Source organism: Myxine glutinosa, chromosome 12, assembly GCF_964187855.1.
Source record: "Myxine glutinosa chromosome 12, kmMyxGlut1.1, whole genome shotgun sequence".
Classification (NCBI taxonomy): Eukaryota; Metazoa; Chordata; class Myxini; order Myxiniformes; family Myxinidae; genus Myxine; species Myxine glutinosa.
Genome location: NC_136272.1, coordinates 62,531,979 through 62,549,396, shown reverse-complemented (window position 1 = coordinate 62,549,396; position 17,418 = coordinate 62,531,979). Strand labels below are relative to the sequence as shown.

The 17,418-nt window shown below is 41.4% G+C and overlaps 1 protein-coding gene across 3 annotated transcripts in view; it reads left to right on the top strand.

The window, feature by feature from the left end:
* The window catches only part of KLHDC3 (kelch domain containing 3), a 95,941-nt gene that overhangs the window by 42,739 nt on the left and 35,784 nt on the right, over window positions 1–17,418 (top strand). For all 3 annotated transcript variants that reach the window (XM_068131807.2, XM_068131808.2, XM_078766883.1), the window contains 2 exons: window positions 8,833–9,046; window positions 10,075–10,161. In XM_068131807.2, the coding sequence (XP_067987908.2) occupies window positions 8,833–9,046; window positions 10,075–10,161 (301 nt within the window). The remainder of the gene's footprint in view (window positions 1–8,832; window positions 9,047–10,074; window positions 10,162–17,418) is intronic.

The following is a 17,418-nucleotide window of genomic DNA, read 5'->3' as shown; positions in this document are numbered from 1 at the left end:
GTGTCCGTGTGTGTGTGGGTGTTCGTGTGTTTGTGAACAAGATATCTGGAAAAGTTCTGAACGGATTTGGATGAAAGTTGGTGGGATGATTGCCCTTGGGATAAGGAAGAATTGTTTAGTTTTTGGTGAAGTTCAGAATATTATTCCGGATCCAGGAATTTTTTAAAGGATTGTTTACCATTGGAAGATAGGGCTCATTTTTTTTAACATTACCTTCTGTATATTCGATATTTAACATTGTGATATGAAAATAGTTTTCATATTTGTTGTAAATGTAGTTTAAACTCGTGGTTATGCATTAGAGCGGTGTATTTTGTTAGCAGCGTCGTCTTCAAGGTTCTTTTTTTTTCTTTCTAATAAAGACATATTCTGTCATTTTAAAACCACCAAAGTGTGTATTCGGTTTCCCCGTTTCATAAAATGTATCGTTTGATACGTATAAGGCCAAGTAAAAAAATAAAAATGTTTCTCGTCCGGACTTTTTTGAAAAAGGAGGAGGGAGGCCCTTACGATTTACTATTTTCATTTTTTTTGCCTTTTTTTCCCAAGATGGCTGCCATGAATTGAATGACCACTGTGGCTGACTTAAAGACTCTATAGTTTGTCCAATGTAATGTGAAACATGCCAGTGTTGATTGTTACCGAAAGGCCTGTAATTTCAGGCCTACTTTATATAGTAGTGAAGCGCGATGCCACGCGCGCTTGCTTGCTTACAAGAAGGAAGCGGACAACGTGGGTAATTGCAAGAGTCTTTATTATAAGAGCTCCACTGGAGCACTCCGGGCTGCGCGCCCGGTGTATATCCCGCGGCCACGCCTACCCCAGGGGCGTGGCCGCCGCCCACTTGGTGCGCGGAATGAAGTCACCATGCCAGTGGGCTTTCGTGCCCGCCACAGTAGGCCTAATCTAGGCCTAGTTTATTAACTACAACAGGGCCTAGATACCTAGCTTCTCACTCAGAGCCTACAACAGGGCCTACCACGTTGTACTCCCACCTCCCACCATTAAACCTACATCATAGGGTAGGACTATGGCCTGACTGTATTCACACTTCAGAATACACGAAACTACAATAGTACTAGGCCATCCAAGTATAGCGTTACAGCTACATATGGATTTTTTAATGCACCAAGTATTTATAAACAAGTACACTAGAAAATGTATGTCTTGATATGGCTTAAATATTTACGCTATATCACGACACCAACTTACTTTCGTTGTTTGGTATCCATCACCAATGTCATCTCCATCGTCAAATTCTCCACTGGCAAATTTACTTTTAGCGAAGAGATCGTTCAACGTTCGCTTCTCATCTACAACTGATCTCGCGAACCAAGACTTCAAAACTTTTGTCGACGAACGTATGCTTACACACACGAATATCGTTATATTCCCCACTCAAATTTGTACCATTAAAAGTATGAAATGCAAGATTTTTACACGTAAATTGCACTTGCCCAGTGCACAACCGCTGCGAGAATTGACCGTCTTTAGCACAAAGTGTCTGCGTTAAGCCTAGCATGTATTAACCATACATGTATTAACAGCATGTAGCATGTAGCATGCATGTAGCATGTATTAACCAGGAAGTTCCGTTAGAGGGCGGGATCCATAATAGTTCAGATCATCAATGCACAAGATACGATCAGCAAACGCCCAGAAACGGCAAGTTTTAGACCGAGTTTCTTCGCAAAACGATTTTTTTTTAAACAAGTATATATTTAAAAAAAAAGTATTAAATAGTAAATAAAAGTAGGCGGCGACTAAAACGGAAGCGGGCGGGGACGAGAAACATTTTTTTTTTTTTACTTGGCCTAATGCTTTAAAACTGTTTTTTTTGTTTGTTTTTTTTTTTAACCTCAGAAGAGATATCAACATTTACCTCAGCGAATGTCAATCGCGGTGACAGTATTTGATGATCTTATAAAGACTTAGGTGACTTATAAGTGTGACAAGCATGTGCACGGGATTCTTCCCAGAATGAGTGGTCGCATTAGCTTGTACGACTTAAATTGAGCGAGTTTTGTTTTGACGTTTGGGCCAGTTTTACATGTTGTATCCCTAAGGAATGAAATAAACGTTTTTCGTGGCTTAAAATTTTATTTGAAGTCACACGTGCCTCAAAATACACTCACTTATATAGAATTGAACACTGAATCCGAAAATGTAAGTGAAATTGCCTTGTTTTTTAAAAAACATTATCTTCTATATATTCTAAATATATATGTGTGCAGTGTCGGTCTTGTGTTGTCACTGAACTACTCCCTCAAACTTTTGTGAAATCGTACTATTCCAACTTGACCCACGGCGGGAGTATGCGCTCTACTGAGTGGCGTTCTAGTTTGTGAACAAGATATCTGTAAAAGTTGTGGACGGATTTGGACGAAATTTGGCGGAGTGGTTGGGTATGTGGCAAGGACGAAATGATTCAGTTTTGGTGAAGATTTGAATCCGGATCCGGATCAGAGAATTTTTTAAGTGATTCTTCACCATTCGGAGATGGGGCTAAAACTGACATATAGCAGGATATCTCTAAAAGTTGTGGACGGATTTGGACGAAACTTGGTGGAGAGGTTGGGTGTGTGACTAGAATTAATAAATTCGATTTTGGTGAAGATCTGAATATGGATTCGCATACGAGATTTATTTAAAATTTTCAAGTGATTATTCTTCATTGAGAGATTGGGCCAAAAACGATAAATATGATATTTTAAAAACTTATGGACGTGTTATGACAAAACTTGGTGAACGAGTTGATTATGTGACAGGAACAAGCCGATTAGATTTTGGTTCAGGTCCGAATCCAGCTCCGGCCTATGAGTGGGATAGAAAACATAAACTGTTCACCAGGTGGAGGTATGTGCTCTACGGAGTGCTGTTCTAGCTGAATTATGGAGCTGTGCGCATGAAGGAACCAAAGATGACCTTGTGCCTTCACAATAACAACAGGCCTATTACTTGTACTTTATCACAGTATAAAGGTTTGTGATGTTGATTATTGCTTTGTAGGCCTTTTGATATAGCAGGCCATAAGTCTGTTACCTTGAAAACCTCTTCAAGGCAATGCAGCCATTCTGTAGTTATGGACGCCTACGTGGAATGTTCTAGCAAATGAGAAGAGATATTGTTGTGACAATTTGCGAGTGAGGAGTGCACCACATTGCTCTAATTCCCTCGGAGACTTTGTGCAGCGATGCTGACTAAACGTAAGGGTACTTTTTATTACCTGTGGGTCTTTAGAGTTATTCTGCATGCAAGTGAAAGCGCATGTCGTGTATTGTAACATTTTACACTCGTAACTCCCCCAAAGATATCCCATGTGTGTTTGCGTGCCGGGTTTGCTCGGGCGCCATTTTAAGATGGCGTCTGGTTTCCTTTGAGGTTTATTCTTGGTGGCCTTGCCCTTTGCGTGCAATGCTCCCCCACCTCTAGACATTTCCTGCTCTATTACATCAGTGTCCGTAAAGTACTTTCCATGAAGGACTTTGATAATGTTTGGAAATGGAACCGTTGGTATAACAAACGACCACTTGGACCAAACAACATGCGTGTTATACTCGATCCTCGCATTCCTCACTTTTGGAACTGTAATCCAACCCCCACCGCTCCATAAAAACAAAACCCCTAAAGAAAATACAAATGGTGAAACCTCAGGTAGACGTTTATACCGATCATGTGATTATATAAGTGCTTTCATTGATGGAGTAAGAGCACATCAGCCATAGTCTGTGTTTTGGGAAGCTTGTCCTGGAACTTGGTACCTGCAGAAATATTTTGACTTTTCTTTCTTTTCTTTTTTTCTTCGTGACATTTTGGAAATGTCAAATCAGAACTGTGGTTTTTACAGGAGGGATTCGGATGTGGTTCATTCATCACATTCCCGACATACCGGATTCAACCAATGAGCTGATTTTTAAATTTTATTTATTCCTTTTATTTTTGCTTCATATCCGTCAAAGTAGAGTTCCATTGTCAGGGTTATTTATTTATTTTTTATTTTTACCTGTTAAGGCCATTTTGATAGTAGCTGGGCTGTTTAATTGCCATTCCATTTCAATCAAGTAATAAGTTTTTTTCAGTTTGGCTCAACCTACCAATATAAATTTGGTTACAATCATTCCTCCGGGTTCAGTTTGAACTAGAACGGCACTCTGCCTCCGCCAAGCTGACCAGTTCGTTTTGTATCCCACTCATTGGTCGGATCTGAATCCGGACCCGAGCCAACATCAAATCGGCTTGTTCTTGTCACTTACCCACATCATCCACCAAGTTTTGTCACAACTCATCTACAACTTTATGAAACATCATGATATTTATTGTTTTTGGCCCCGTCTCTCAATGGTGAAAAATCGCTTTAAAAACTTCTCGTATCCGGGTCCAGATTCAGATCTTCATCAAAAACGAATCGATTCATCCTTGTCACACACCCAACTTGTCCACCATGTTTCGTCCATATCCGTGCACAACGTTTTGAGATATCCTGTTCACAGACAGAGGTGAAAACATAACCTCTGTCCATTTTTATTGGTGGAGGTATAATATCGTCCTTTTCATTTCTTTTTGTGTGTCGATCTCTCTTCCGTTCTGCATTTAACCCCAACCCTTCCCAATGATCGTAACCAAATTAATTTCATTGGCCACATCGAATCGACCTTTACCAGCTTTGCATTTCAAATGCTAGTGTTTGGAAATCCAATAGTGTTTGCCCCACGCACACGAAGCGAAAAGCAGGGTTAAGCAATTGGTTCACTTTGTGTCCCTGTCTGTCCACAGATGTTAGTTTATGGTCGAGGGACAACTTGATTTCAATTGAATGTTATATTTTATACATGAATCGGAGATTGTACCTGCAGTTTAACAGTAATTTGGTTCTGAATTTGTCCCGATCGTGAATGTGCAGAGAGGAGGGAGATAATCTTCTTTCTCTGCCTGCGGGCCTGGCAATAAAAGAAAATCATCTGAAACAGGAAACTTACTGTTTTTAGTGTCGTCATAAAGGACACAAACAACAGGCACAAATAACTAATGTAACGTGTTAAATAAGGTGGTGTAAAAGATGCCACATCAACCGCGGTAAACTTTGAAATCCTTTTTTGTACAACCTTTAAAATCTTAATTTTATTATAATTTAATTATATACTTGAACACTAGAACACAAATCACCTTTTTGGCACTTTCAAAACCCTTTAGTTTAGCAGTGCTTGGACAAAATATTACGACATTTTACATTATCTCGACCAATCAAATTTGTCGCTCGCAGACCTTTCCCCTTGTCCTTTAAATGTCCTCTCATTGAATGTGTTTCAAGAATACCAAGAAAGTGTGCTATTGTGTCCACCTATCAGTATCCTTCAGGACTGAAATGATTGTCTAGAGGTGTGTACAATCGCCTCTAAGCTGTCGAATCCCAACCCTGTCATCACGGTGACATCCCGCTATAAACTGTCATCCCGGTGTTTCACAGACAGGGTGATTCATCAATGTGTGTTCCGTCCCTCGGATGGACGTTAAACGGGCGTTCCGTCTAATTCCATGGTGTCCTTCGCAAATAATAGGTGAGCTATCGCCGGCTCCATGACCAAATTCCAAATTCCTGCCATAACCAGCAGAGGGCACTGCATCAGCGGCACAGCCTCACCACAGCCAATGATGCTACACCGCAACCTTGTACTGCATATGAACAAACCAAGCATCCTTGAACTCCCTGCTACCAACCTTTGCTCAAGAAACTCGGTGAATGTAATGAACTGGAGACCATGTTGTACCAGAAATTGCTCTGCCATTTGATCGTTTTTGAGTACCCTTGTCTGCTTCCGTTGATTCATTAACGCCTCTCCCTCTGGTCAAGCTCCATCTGCTCTCAAAGCCCTGCGCCTTTCCCCAACTCCTCCAGGATGCATGTGTTCTTCCAGCAATGCCCTCCTCGTTAAACTTCCAAAGTCCAAGCTTATTGCACACCTCCTGATTCCTCTTTTTCTCCCATTTTTTTTTCCTTTTTCTCCAACTGCTTTCCTGAGGCTGTCACATTCAGTTTAGGGCTTCCTGTTCGTTCTTTCCAGTTCATGTCCCACCATCACCTTCCTCTTCTATGATCCCCACTCTTGTTAACAGAAAATATTCTATCAATATTGAAAATGGTGTTTTGATCATCCGACGCTCGCCTTTGATTGCTTGTCGTTGAAGGATACCATCCTTCATGTTTTCATACTCTCTCTTTTACTCGTGTACAAGACATAATACGAGCAATTGTTTTATTATCATTCAATCATATGTACCTATATAATGTGAAGAGAAACAGGTTGAGATGGTTTGGTCACGTGTTGAGGAAGGATGAAAGTGACTGCTTGAGAAGAATGATGGAAATGTAGAAGGAAGTAGAGGACGGGGAAGACCGAGAAAGACTTGGCTAAAGATGGTGGAAGAAGAAATACGGGCAAGGGGGTTAACAAGGAGAGATGCAGAAAATAGGGCAAAATGGAGAACATTGTCATGGGGACCGCAAGGCTAACCCCCGCTCTATCAGGGAAAATGGCCTTAAAATGCCTGTTGTTGTTGTAATCATATGTACCAATACATAGTTTTGGCAGAGCGTTGGTGCTGGCGTAGTAATTCTGGGCCAAGGATATGCTGTGTGGTTTGCCAATGCCTTCCCAGAAGTTACTCAAGGTAGGAATTTGGGATGTTTAGGGTGCCAGAGATAACTTTCATCACTCTTAACAAGAGACACAGTAGGTTATTTAAAGTTGACCAACGACAAGTGCTGGTAGGCAGGTCCTCCGGCTTAACATCTTTCCTACGGACACATTGATGTCTCGCCCTGCATGTGATGTGCCAGGATGACAGTTTATACCTGGGTTGAGATTTGAGCCCAGCCTAGACAACTCAGGAAGGAGTGTGCAGCCCTCTAATCTATCCAAGCAGGCCCTGCTTTATGATAGAGATGCAATGAAAAAGTTTAATATTGGACCTTTTGTCTTCTTGCAGAATATTTTCTTGGACTTTCTATCCAGCGTTAGCATAACTTGTGAGAAATTATATCTGAGTATCTGAATTTATAAGAAGTCAAAGCTCCTCACAGTGCACTTTTTAGCTATGTCCTATCAATCGTGGTAAGTAATGATTTATGGCGTCTAAAAAGAAAAACGTTTATTTGGTGTTTCCTTACGTCAATCAAATAAATAAAGCTCAATTTTTTATTTGTTTGTTTATTTATATATGCTTCAAAAACTAAAAAAAATACTCAACCAAATCTGTATTTTGCTTCAGAATGCCTGGCTTCAGAATGCCTACGTCTTTTCTACCCCCACTAATTTCACCCCAATTCCACTTTTTTGAAATACCAACTTCTGTCCTGGAAGTCCTTGGTGTCCTTGTGTTTTATACTTCTCCCTCCCCACCCCCCCCCCTTCCCACGCCTCCTCCCCCTTCCCACGCCTCCTCCCCCCAAGCCCTCTCCCTTCCACACATCTCCCTGCTCTCAAATGTTGTGTTTGTGTGCTTCCCCTTCTCTCCCCATCTTGTTTTCCGCTCCCTCTTTTTATATATTTTGTTTGGTCGATTTGTTTGTAAAGTAAATGTTAGCTCTTTCACGAGCCTCGATTCAGTATACAAAAAAAAACAAAAAAAAAAAAAAAAACGATTCCCCCAAGTATGGTTTCTGTCTGAGGGGCATATCTGGGGTCATGGCGAAGACCCCAATTCTCTCTATGTAAATGTGTATTGTATAGCACTCATGGTGGCATACGGTATGAAAAATCTTGTTTTTTGTGGTTAAACAACCTGATAATATGCATTACGGTGATGATGAACTAGCAACGGTACCCGCCTTATAGGCGGGGCTTCAATTGGGAGGCCCAAATGAAAAGGCAAAATATCAGAAATTGAAGGCTTTTTAAAAATTTTAAACGATTCATATAAACATCCGTTGAATCATATCACACATAAATCATCAAAATCTAAACAGTACATGGCGCCCATTTTGAAAAAAATTGAATTCTGCAAAACGGAAGCGGCCGCTACACGTCTTTCTCAGTCGCACATTTATGTGTGAAGAGTGCGCCGAATCTAACACGGAGGCGGCCGCTACACCTGTTTCTCAGTCGCTTTGCACATGCTGCCATGTTACTTCGGAGCCACACATTTATATAGGAAGAGTTCGTCAGGAGTCTATCTACTCTCTCCTGGAATAAACAGTATTTGTAGAATTTCAACAAAAGCCACATCACTGTTCATATCGGTAAATATTATTCCATCGTGTTTGGAAAAACTGGAAAATTTGGAATAACAATATAGCCTATTTTACTCCTAGAGGTCCCAGGAATACCCACCCAAAATATCGTTGCGATCGGTTGAGCCGTTTTTGCAGTACCTTCGAACGGACGGACGGACATTTGGTGAATTATTGTAAGATGTTTCATTTCGCTCATTTTAAGCGGCGGTTCAAACCAAAGCAAACAACACTGAGCTTCACAGTGAAGCGGAAGTGATTTTTGCTCACGCCATATGCAGGAAGGCTGGTCGATGAAGGTGATGTTAGCCGCCTTCCAAGCAGATGGAACATTATTACCTCGGGCAAATGACAGAATTAAAGAGCAGAATGTTTGTGAAGTACAACATGCTGCCTTTTGAAATGTTCTGAACAAACCTTTTAGACAGTCTCGGAAAGTACCACCCAGGAAACCAACTGATAGTAGATGGGTGACAGAAAACATGGTTGTAACCAAATACAAGGCCAAGAATCAGACATTTTGCAGGAAGATGTCTTTCTGTTGAAGGTTTTTCTTTGCAGAATCGTACTCTTTCATTTTGAATGGTGTTTTGTGCGCATTGCAGGGGGTTCCAGCCCGATGGAGGGATTTCCACTCGGCGACTTTCATCGGGCCGAAAATGTTTGTGTTTGGAGGCCGCGCGGATCTCCTAGGTCCTGCTCATTCCAACCACGAGATTTACTGCAACCGCATCAAGGTGTTTGACACGGAGTTTGACACCTGGCTGCATCCGACGATCAATGGGTTTTCACCCGAGGGTCGGCGTTCGCACTCTGCGTGTGAGTTGCCGTTGTGAGGAGATGGTAATCGCTAATGAAAAATCTTGTAATGATATTTGTGATTGTAGTACCATATTGAATGTACTACTTCAGGGCAGTAAAATAAAGCTTATCTGCATAGGGTCATTTGCAAAATTGTTAAAGCTTCTCCACCCTCCTCATGAAAATAAAATGTAATCTCATTTCCCTGCACACAAAATGGAGGATTCTTTATAACCTCTGCCACCGAAGGTAGACGGAGGTTATGTTTTCATCCCTGTCTGTGTGTGTGTCTGTGAGCAGGATATGTCAAAGTTGTGGCGGATTTGGCCAAAATTTGGTGTATAGGTTGGGTGTGTGACGAGGAGGAATTGATTCGATTTTGGTGAAGATCCGGATCTGAGAACTGGATCCGAAGATCCGGATGCGGATCTGGATATGAGAATTTTTTAATTTTACAAGTGACTTCACCATTGAGAGATGGACCCAAAAACGATATACAGGAAATATAACCACGGTATTTAAAAAAGTTGTGGACAGATTATGAAAAAAACAAGGTGGATGAGTGGGGTATGTGACAGGAACAAGCCGGTTTGATTTTAGTTCAGGTTCGGATGCAGATCCGGCCTATTGGTGGGAGACAAAACATAAACTGTTCAGCCTGGTGGAGGTATGCGCTCTACCGAGTGCCGTTCTAGTTCACGATGCAGCACATCCTTTTGGGATTCTTCTTTATCGTTGTCATGAAATCATTTCCGTTTGATGAACAACAGAGTTACCTTCATTCGGGTCTACTTGATGCATTGTCTAAAGGTACTTGTATTATTGAGGCCATTTAGAAGTGGCATCGGCAAGACAGTGCTTGTCATTGGATGATTACACTCGGATGTGGTTTACATTGTCCAATTGTAAGTGCTGCCAACACCATTTCTGCCACCTCTTTTCTTCTCTGAGTAAATATATTAATACCTATGCATGTGCAGACTTTACAGGATGACAATAGGTACCCTGGTAACCCTTGGGTAATGCGCTTTTTTTTCTATTTGTAGATGCTTACAATGGCGAGTTGTACATCTTTGGTGGCTACAATGCTCTGATGGACTATCACTTTGATGACCTTTGGAAATTCAATCCAGGTTGGTATATTGTATCTTTGCCGCCATTAATACTCCATTGGGTATAATATAAACATTGAAATCATCCTAGTCTCTTTTATAAATCAAATCCTCGTCTCCACCATAGAGAGGGTTCAGCATAGAGCTGCTAGATTGATTCTGGGGTTGGTCTAAACTATGAGGAACAGCTGAAGGAGACAGGACTTTATACATGAGATAGGAGGTGACTACGAGGGGATCTGATGGAGATATTTAAGGTGATAAAGGGTGTGGAGAAAATAAGTAAAGTTTTTCAGCAAGATGGACAGTAGTAGCACTAGGGGCTGCTGCTTGAAGGTAAAGAAGAGAGTTGTGATGGTAGTAAGGTAGTGAGTGGTCTTTCAGAGAGTAGTTAATACAGGGCCCTCAGAAAGTATTCACACTCCTCGACTTTTTTCACATTTTGTTGTGTTGTAGCTTGAATTTAAAATTGATTCATTTGAGATTTTTTTGTCACTGATCTACACATATTACCCCATAATGTCTGAGTGGAATTTATTTTTAGAAATTCTTACAAAATAATTAAAAATGAAATACCGAAATATCTAATTTACATAAGTATTCAACCGCCTGAGTCAATACTTCGTAGAAGCGCCTTTGGCAGCGATTACAGGTTCGAACCTTCTTGGGTTTCAATTGTCTGTATCAACTTTGCACATCTGGACTTGTGGAGTTTCTCCCATTCGTTCTTGCAGATTTGCTCAAACTCTGTCAAGTTGGATGTGGTGCGTCGGTGAACATCAATCTTCAAGTCTTTCCACAGATTCTCAATGGGATTTCAGTCTGAGCTTTGGCTGGTCCACTCAAGGACTTTCACATGCTTGTTCTGAAGCCATATCAGTGTTGGTTTGGCTGTTTGCTTGGGGTCATTGTCCCGTTGGAGCGTAAATCTTCACCATAGTCTAAGGTCTTTTGCACTCTGAAGCAGGTCCTCCGCAAGTATTTGCCTGTATTTGGCTCTATTCATTGTTCCCTTCGTCCTTACAAGTATCCCAGTCCCTGCTGCTGAAAAGCTTTCCCATAGTATGATGCTGCCACCACCATACTTCACGGTAGGGATGTTGTTAGATGGGTGATTAGCTGTGCTCGGTTTTCGCCAGATGTAGCACTTTCCATTCAGGCCAAAGAGTTCAATTTTCATCTCATCAGACCACAGAATATTTTGCCTCATGCTCTCTGAGTCTTCCATGTACCTTTTTGCAAACTCCAGGTGTGATGTCATGTGCCTTTTTCTCAAGAGTGGCTTCCATTTGATCACTCTCCCATAAAGACTAGATTTGTGAAGTGCTGCAGAGATTGTTGTCCTTCCGGCACGTTCTCCCATCCCAGCCAAGGAACGCTGTAGCTCTGTCAGTGGTCACACGTTCTTGATTACCTCCCTGACCAAGGTCCTTCTTGCCCGTTTGCTCAGCTTGGTCGGACGGCCAGCTCTAGGAAGGGTCTGGGTAGTTCCATATTCTTTCCATTTCCTAATGATGGAGTTCACTGTGCTCTTGGGAACTTTCAACGCTCTAGAAATTGTTTTGTACCCTTCCCCAGATCTATGCCTCTTCACAATTCTATCTCGGAGTTCTACGGACAGTTCCTCGGATTTCATGTTAGTTTCTGCTCTTACATGCATGGTCAACCTTTTATAGAAAGGTGTGTTTCTTTCTAAATAATGTCCAATCAATTAAATTGGCCACAGGTGGACTCCAATCAAGTTGTAGAGACATTTCAAGGATGGTCAAAGGAAATTGGATGCACCTGAGCTCAATTTGGAGTGTCATAGCAAAGGAAAGGGGTTAAATACTTATTGACTCGAGACATTTCAGCTTTTCTTTTTTAATTCTTTTGTGAAAATTTCTATATAGAAAAATTCCTCTTTGACACTGGGGTATTATGTGTAGATCAGTGATTAAAAAAAAAACTCAATTTAATTCATTTTAAATTCAGTGTGTAACACAACAAAATATAAAAAAAGTCAAGGGGTGTGAATACTTTCCGATGGCGCTGTACATTAAATCGTCTCACTTGAAAGGAAGTTGTAGCAGAAATGGGAGATAGATTAAACTGGAATTAGGCAGGTACCTAGATACATTGGAGATGGATGGGTACGTTGATATTTGTAGGACTGGTAGATAGTTTATGGTATGAATGAGTGAGTGTGATGTCCCCCGTGCCTGTCCCACTGTTCTCATCCCTCTCAGTGAAATTAAGTAGATAAACTGATAGATTGAATTGATGTGACCGTGTTGACAAAGCATGATGGGCCAAATGGCCTCCTCCTCTAACCAAGTTCTTTGTATTTACTTATACTGTACTGAAGTGACAGCTGAAGGTGGTTACAGAACAGGAAGAGACCTAAATGATGATAGGGAGCAGTTCTTTGTCTTGTTTATTTATTTGTTTGTTTTGCCAACTAATTGTCCTTCTGCACAAACTTTACCTACAGATTGCTAAAAACAGGTAATATATTGTTATGGAGATGACTTAGAAGGGCGAACCTTGCTAAGGTGAGTTATTTCCCGTTTTAACATAGGTGTGAGGTAATAATCAGGTATTTGTTTTTTTACATAAAAGCATACAAGACCAAAGTCCGAAGACTAAAACGGTCGTATTTACATTAAAATGAGAAAATCGATTTAGAATGAGTGAAAAAGCAAATAAATACCTTTATACAAGTACACATACATTCAAAGTACACCGCCCCATGCCAAATAATTAAATATGCTGCAGCGCGGCATTGCCGGGGCGCCTCCGGCGCCCGGCAATACCGCAGTGCAGCTCATTGAGGCTGCATTGGGAGGGAGAGGTGTACACTAATTGATTGATTAATTGTATAATTAAAATCAATAAAAGATTATCACAAAATATTTTCATAATCAATTGGCTAATCGCATAACTAAACCAGTAGTGCTTCATCCGAAGATGTATCTTTTAGAAATTTAATTAAATAAGTCATTTATAAAAAATTAAATAATTAATTGATTACTCAATAAATAATTAATCGATTAATCAATAAATACTTAATAGATGAAATGATTAATCAATAAATCAAAAATATCCTTGATAGCCACATCACTTGGTCACTCATGTCCAAATATTAGCTTCCCAGCTCAAAAGGTGCCTGAGATATTGGCCAAATGAGAAAGAAAATAAATAAATGATTAATAATGAAAATAAATAAATAATAATCATAAAAAATTAAATTATTAATCAATTTGGTCAGAGAACACATAAACTACCACTATTTCATCAGAATCTGTAACTTTAAAAAAAAAATTTTTTTTGTCATTAATCGAATAATTAAATAATTAATCGATTAATTGATTAATTAATAAATCAAAAATATCCTTTGCAGCCAAATCACCTGGTCATTGGCATGTCCAAATATCAGCTTCCTAACTCAAAAGGTGCCTGAGTTAATAATGGTCAGAAGAGAAATGAAATTTAATTAATTAAATAAGTACTTAATTAAACGCTAATAATTAAATAACTCCTCAATTAATTGATTATTCAAAAAACAAAAAATACCGTATTTGACAAAGGACTTGCTCACTACTGTGCCGAAATTTCAGCTTCCTAGCTCAAAGGATGGCTGAGATATCGCCCGGACAACCAAGAAAGAAAACAAACAAACAACCAGAGTGAAAACTGAGTACTCTCTTTCAGCGTGCGTCACTGCCGAGCCCCCTTTGGTGCCCGGCAATGACGATTTGCAATGCCTGGAGATGGCATAGGAAAGGAGCGGTGTACAATAACATTTCAAAATCAACCACAAGCATGCAACTAGCAAGAAATTATTCAATAAATAAGTCAGTAGATTACAAGTAAGTTTACTCGGTATACAAATATCGGAGAAACTGATTAAAAAAAAAAAAAACATGTAAGAGATTCCTATTCAACAGACATTAAAAAGTTGAAAATATTCAAAGCCAAATATAGAAGAGGTGAAATATGTGACAGAGCAGATTGAAGACGATGAGGACTTTTGGCAAATCAATAATATTGCACCTTATTCTGTTAGGAATTCAACAGTTGGACCAAAGTCGGAATACTCAAATGTTTGCATTTCTGAGTTCTCATTCGGGGGATGTGGATCTGGTGTGAGTTTCTCGATCTCATTTGGGATAGTTATTGGCATCTATGAGGGAGTAAATTACGATGACGATGGGTAATTTTATTGTGATATTAGATATGCATCGTTTTACGTATAGAAATATGTTGTCCACCCTCCCCAATAATTGTCTAAAACCGCCATCCCTTAATCACCCCTTATTAATGGTCTTTCCTTTGTAATCTGTCTTCTATGTCCCTTTGAAGTGACCTGGTAGCCCATCAAACGCGACTTTGGGCAGGAAATGCCGAGGCGCCGCCTTCTGGAGCATCTGTGTGACAAGTCGGGGGGAAAGGGTTCCACGGGCCATCAAACGGGGCCACGGGCCAATAGCGGCCGAGAGGAGAGGGGCTAAGTGCATCACGGTGGAGTGTGTGGGCAAACTCTACAAAAGTGGGCACAAGCAGCACAGGGGGAGGAGAGAAGCCTGAAACCTCGGTGGGTGAGGCTGCATGCGATACTGTGAGGTTTTTGCCCCTTTAATGACGTCCCTCCAGCGCTACGCTCCGTACGGCACCGAATCAGCACAGCTTATCTACTGGCTCGGTTGTCCCACTTTGCACGGCATTGTGGTGAATAGACACATGATCTGGCCCGGGGTGACATTCAGTCTACCATCATGGCTGCTTTGACTTGGCTTGCCGGGATTCATACCAGACAACTGGGATGACCCGATGGCTACAATAATGTGTTCTGTTTCCTGTTCGGCGGATTTGTTTGGTTGTGTGGAAAGAATAAAAGAATAAAAGAGAAATCTTGCATCACGTTAATATAGTTATATTCACTTTGCTTGTATAATTTACGGTTATCCACAGGTGTTTTCCTTGCGTATTCCTACCACTTGATTTGTCAAAATGATGAAGCCTATTTGTGGCCTGGAAGGATGGCCTATAGGTATGCACACTCGCTTCTGAGCCATCTAGCCTGGGTTTGAATCTTGGCCCAGCTACAAACTGTCATCCTGGTGTACATCAGGCAGGGAGAGGCATCAATGTATGTGTCGTCCTTTGGATGAACTGGATGTCCCGTCTACCGGCATTACTTTGTGGATGTTAGTTCCCATAGTGTCCTTCTCAAAGAGTAGACAAGCTATCGCTGGCATACTGGCCAAATTCCAAATTCCTGCCCTAACCTAGAGAGGGTGCTGAATCGGCAGCACAGCCGCGCCCTCAGCCTGTAATACTACTCACAGCCATGTTTGAAAGAAGAAACGGCCTATTTGTGCTTGTGAACTAAAATACTCCGACTTCAAAATGCAAAAGAGCTCAATATAACTTTTGTGGGAGAAATGGTTGTAATTCCTGGTATAGTGTGCTCTCGTTAAATACATCTTTGTATTTGGGAGGAAGAGCATGTGCAAGCTGATATCCCAGTCTTGACACTGTTGATGTTCGCATTAAAGTGTTGGATATAGACAACAACAACAACTACCACGGTCCCCGAAAAGGCCAACCCCCGCTTTGCGGGGAAAAATGGCCTCTAAACGGTGGTTATATAGACAGATAATGGTGTTGTATGAGGTTTTCTCATGGCATGGATCAAGATTTTCGATAGTGTTATGGTATTGAGGTTACCACTGGTATCCGCATGCCTGGCATGGAGAGGCTAAGGCCGAGTATCTGAGAGTTGAATTGTGGAATTCCACAGAATCATCCCTGAAGGGGTGGCATCAAACCGTGGGGCAAGCGGAGAGGGCGTGGGACGCTGGGCAAGCGGAGAGGACGCAGGATGCTGGGCAAGTTGAGAGGGAGTGGGACGTGAAGGAAGCAAGGAGGCTGTGGGGCATGGAGGAAACAGAGGGGGCATGGCATGAAGGAAGCAAAGAGGGGGAGAGGCATGGGGGTGGAAAACACAGAATTGGGGGATTTGAGGAATATTTTTCAAGACGTGGATAAGGAGGTAGGGCCTGTCGAAGACGTGCTCAACAGAAGGCGGGATAGACAAAACGTCAGTAGTGTTTTTTTGTTTTGTCACTTTTTCTGCCTTCACCGATGAAGTCGCCAGAGACATGTTTTCGGGTTGTCCATCCGTCCGCCATTGCGTTTGTCCGTGACAGGTTTTCGTTACCTCTATAACTTGAGAACGGCTGAAGGGATTTAAATCAAACTCAGATCAAGTATGTACTATGATGTAAAGACGCGGACTGCAGGTAGAAAGGGATTCTTCTTGGAGGTTCCTTGATACCAGGTTACCTTGTTTGTTGTCTGGCCAACAGCTTTTGCAGTATAAACAAAATGAACATGTGATTCACATGTTTCATGTGAATCGCCCTCTTCGACACCAAAGGGAAACCTACACACACTTGCTTTGTGTTTGGGTGCTGATACTAATGATACTTCAGGTTTAAAACATCTTACAATGCAGCATGGAGCATCAATATCTATTAATGCAGCATGGAGCTCCCCCCCCCCCCCCCACCTTCGTTTTTGTCTTCCCTATGTTTTTTGACCGTCCCAGAGGATGTATGTGCTGTATTCATTCATTGGGGGCAGACTCTGACTTTGCAACAGGATGAAGCAAATGTGTTTGAGACGTTATACAGTAAACGCAACCGAAGTCCGCCATCAGGTGGCAGTATCTGGTTCATATGTGTATCTGGTTCACCTGCACGCTTTATACAGGTTTGCAGCTAAGTTTTCCTTCGTCCCCTACACCGGACGGGGGAATGCTTTGGGGCCATCCAATTAACGTCTATTTTTAAATATCAACTTGAGAAAATTCCAGCCAGTCACCCGGGAAATGGTCGAACCATGCTTAGCTGCACAAGTGGACTCTTCGTTATGACCACTTGTAGAATATTGATGCCTTGATAGCCCACATGCAAGGCCAAAGTATTTTTAGAAGGTACAACGTTGTGGTCACTGTGAGGCTGCCACGGGTGTGATGGTGTCAGGAGGGTGTGTGTTCCTTACAAGTTACTTTCACTTGTAAAGAGTTTGAATTGGAAAAGACGTTCAATTCCAATACGATGTTAGATTTCAACAAATAACTCGAGAACTACATTGGTATGGAATCTGCTACGCGCGGTGTTTGGGATCTTCAACACAGTATGCCATCCAGTTCCAACAAAAGAGCTACTCCCTCCGACCTTATCAATAAGATCTCCCCTTTGCATAGGCCCGTGAATAAAAAGAGCAACC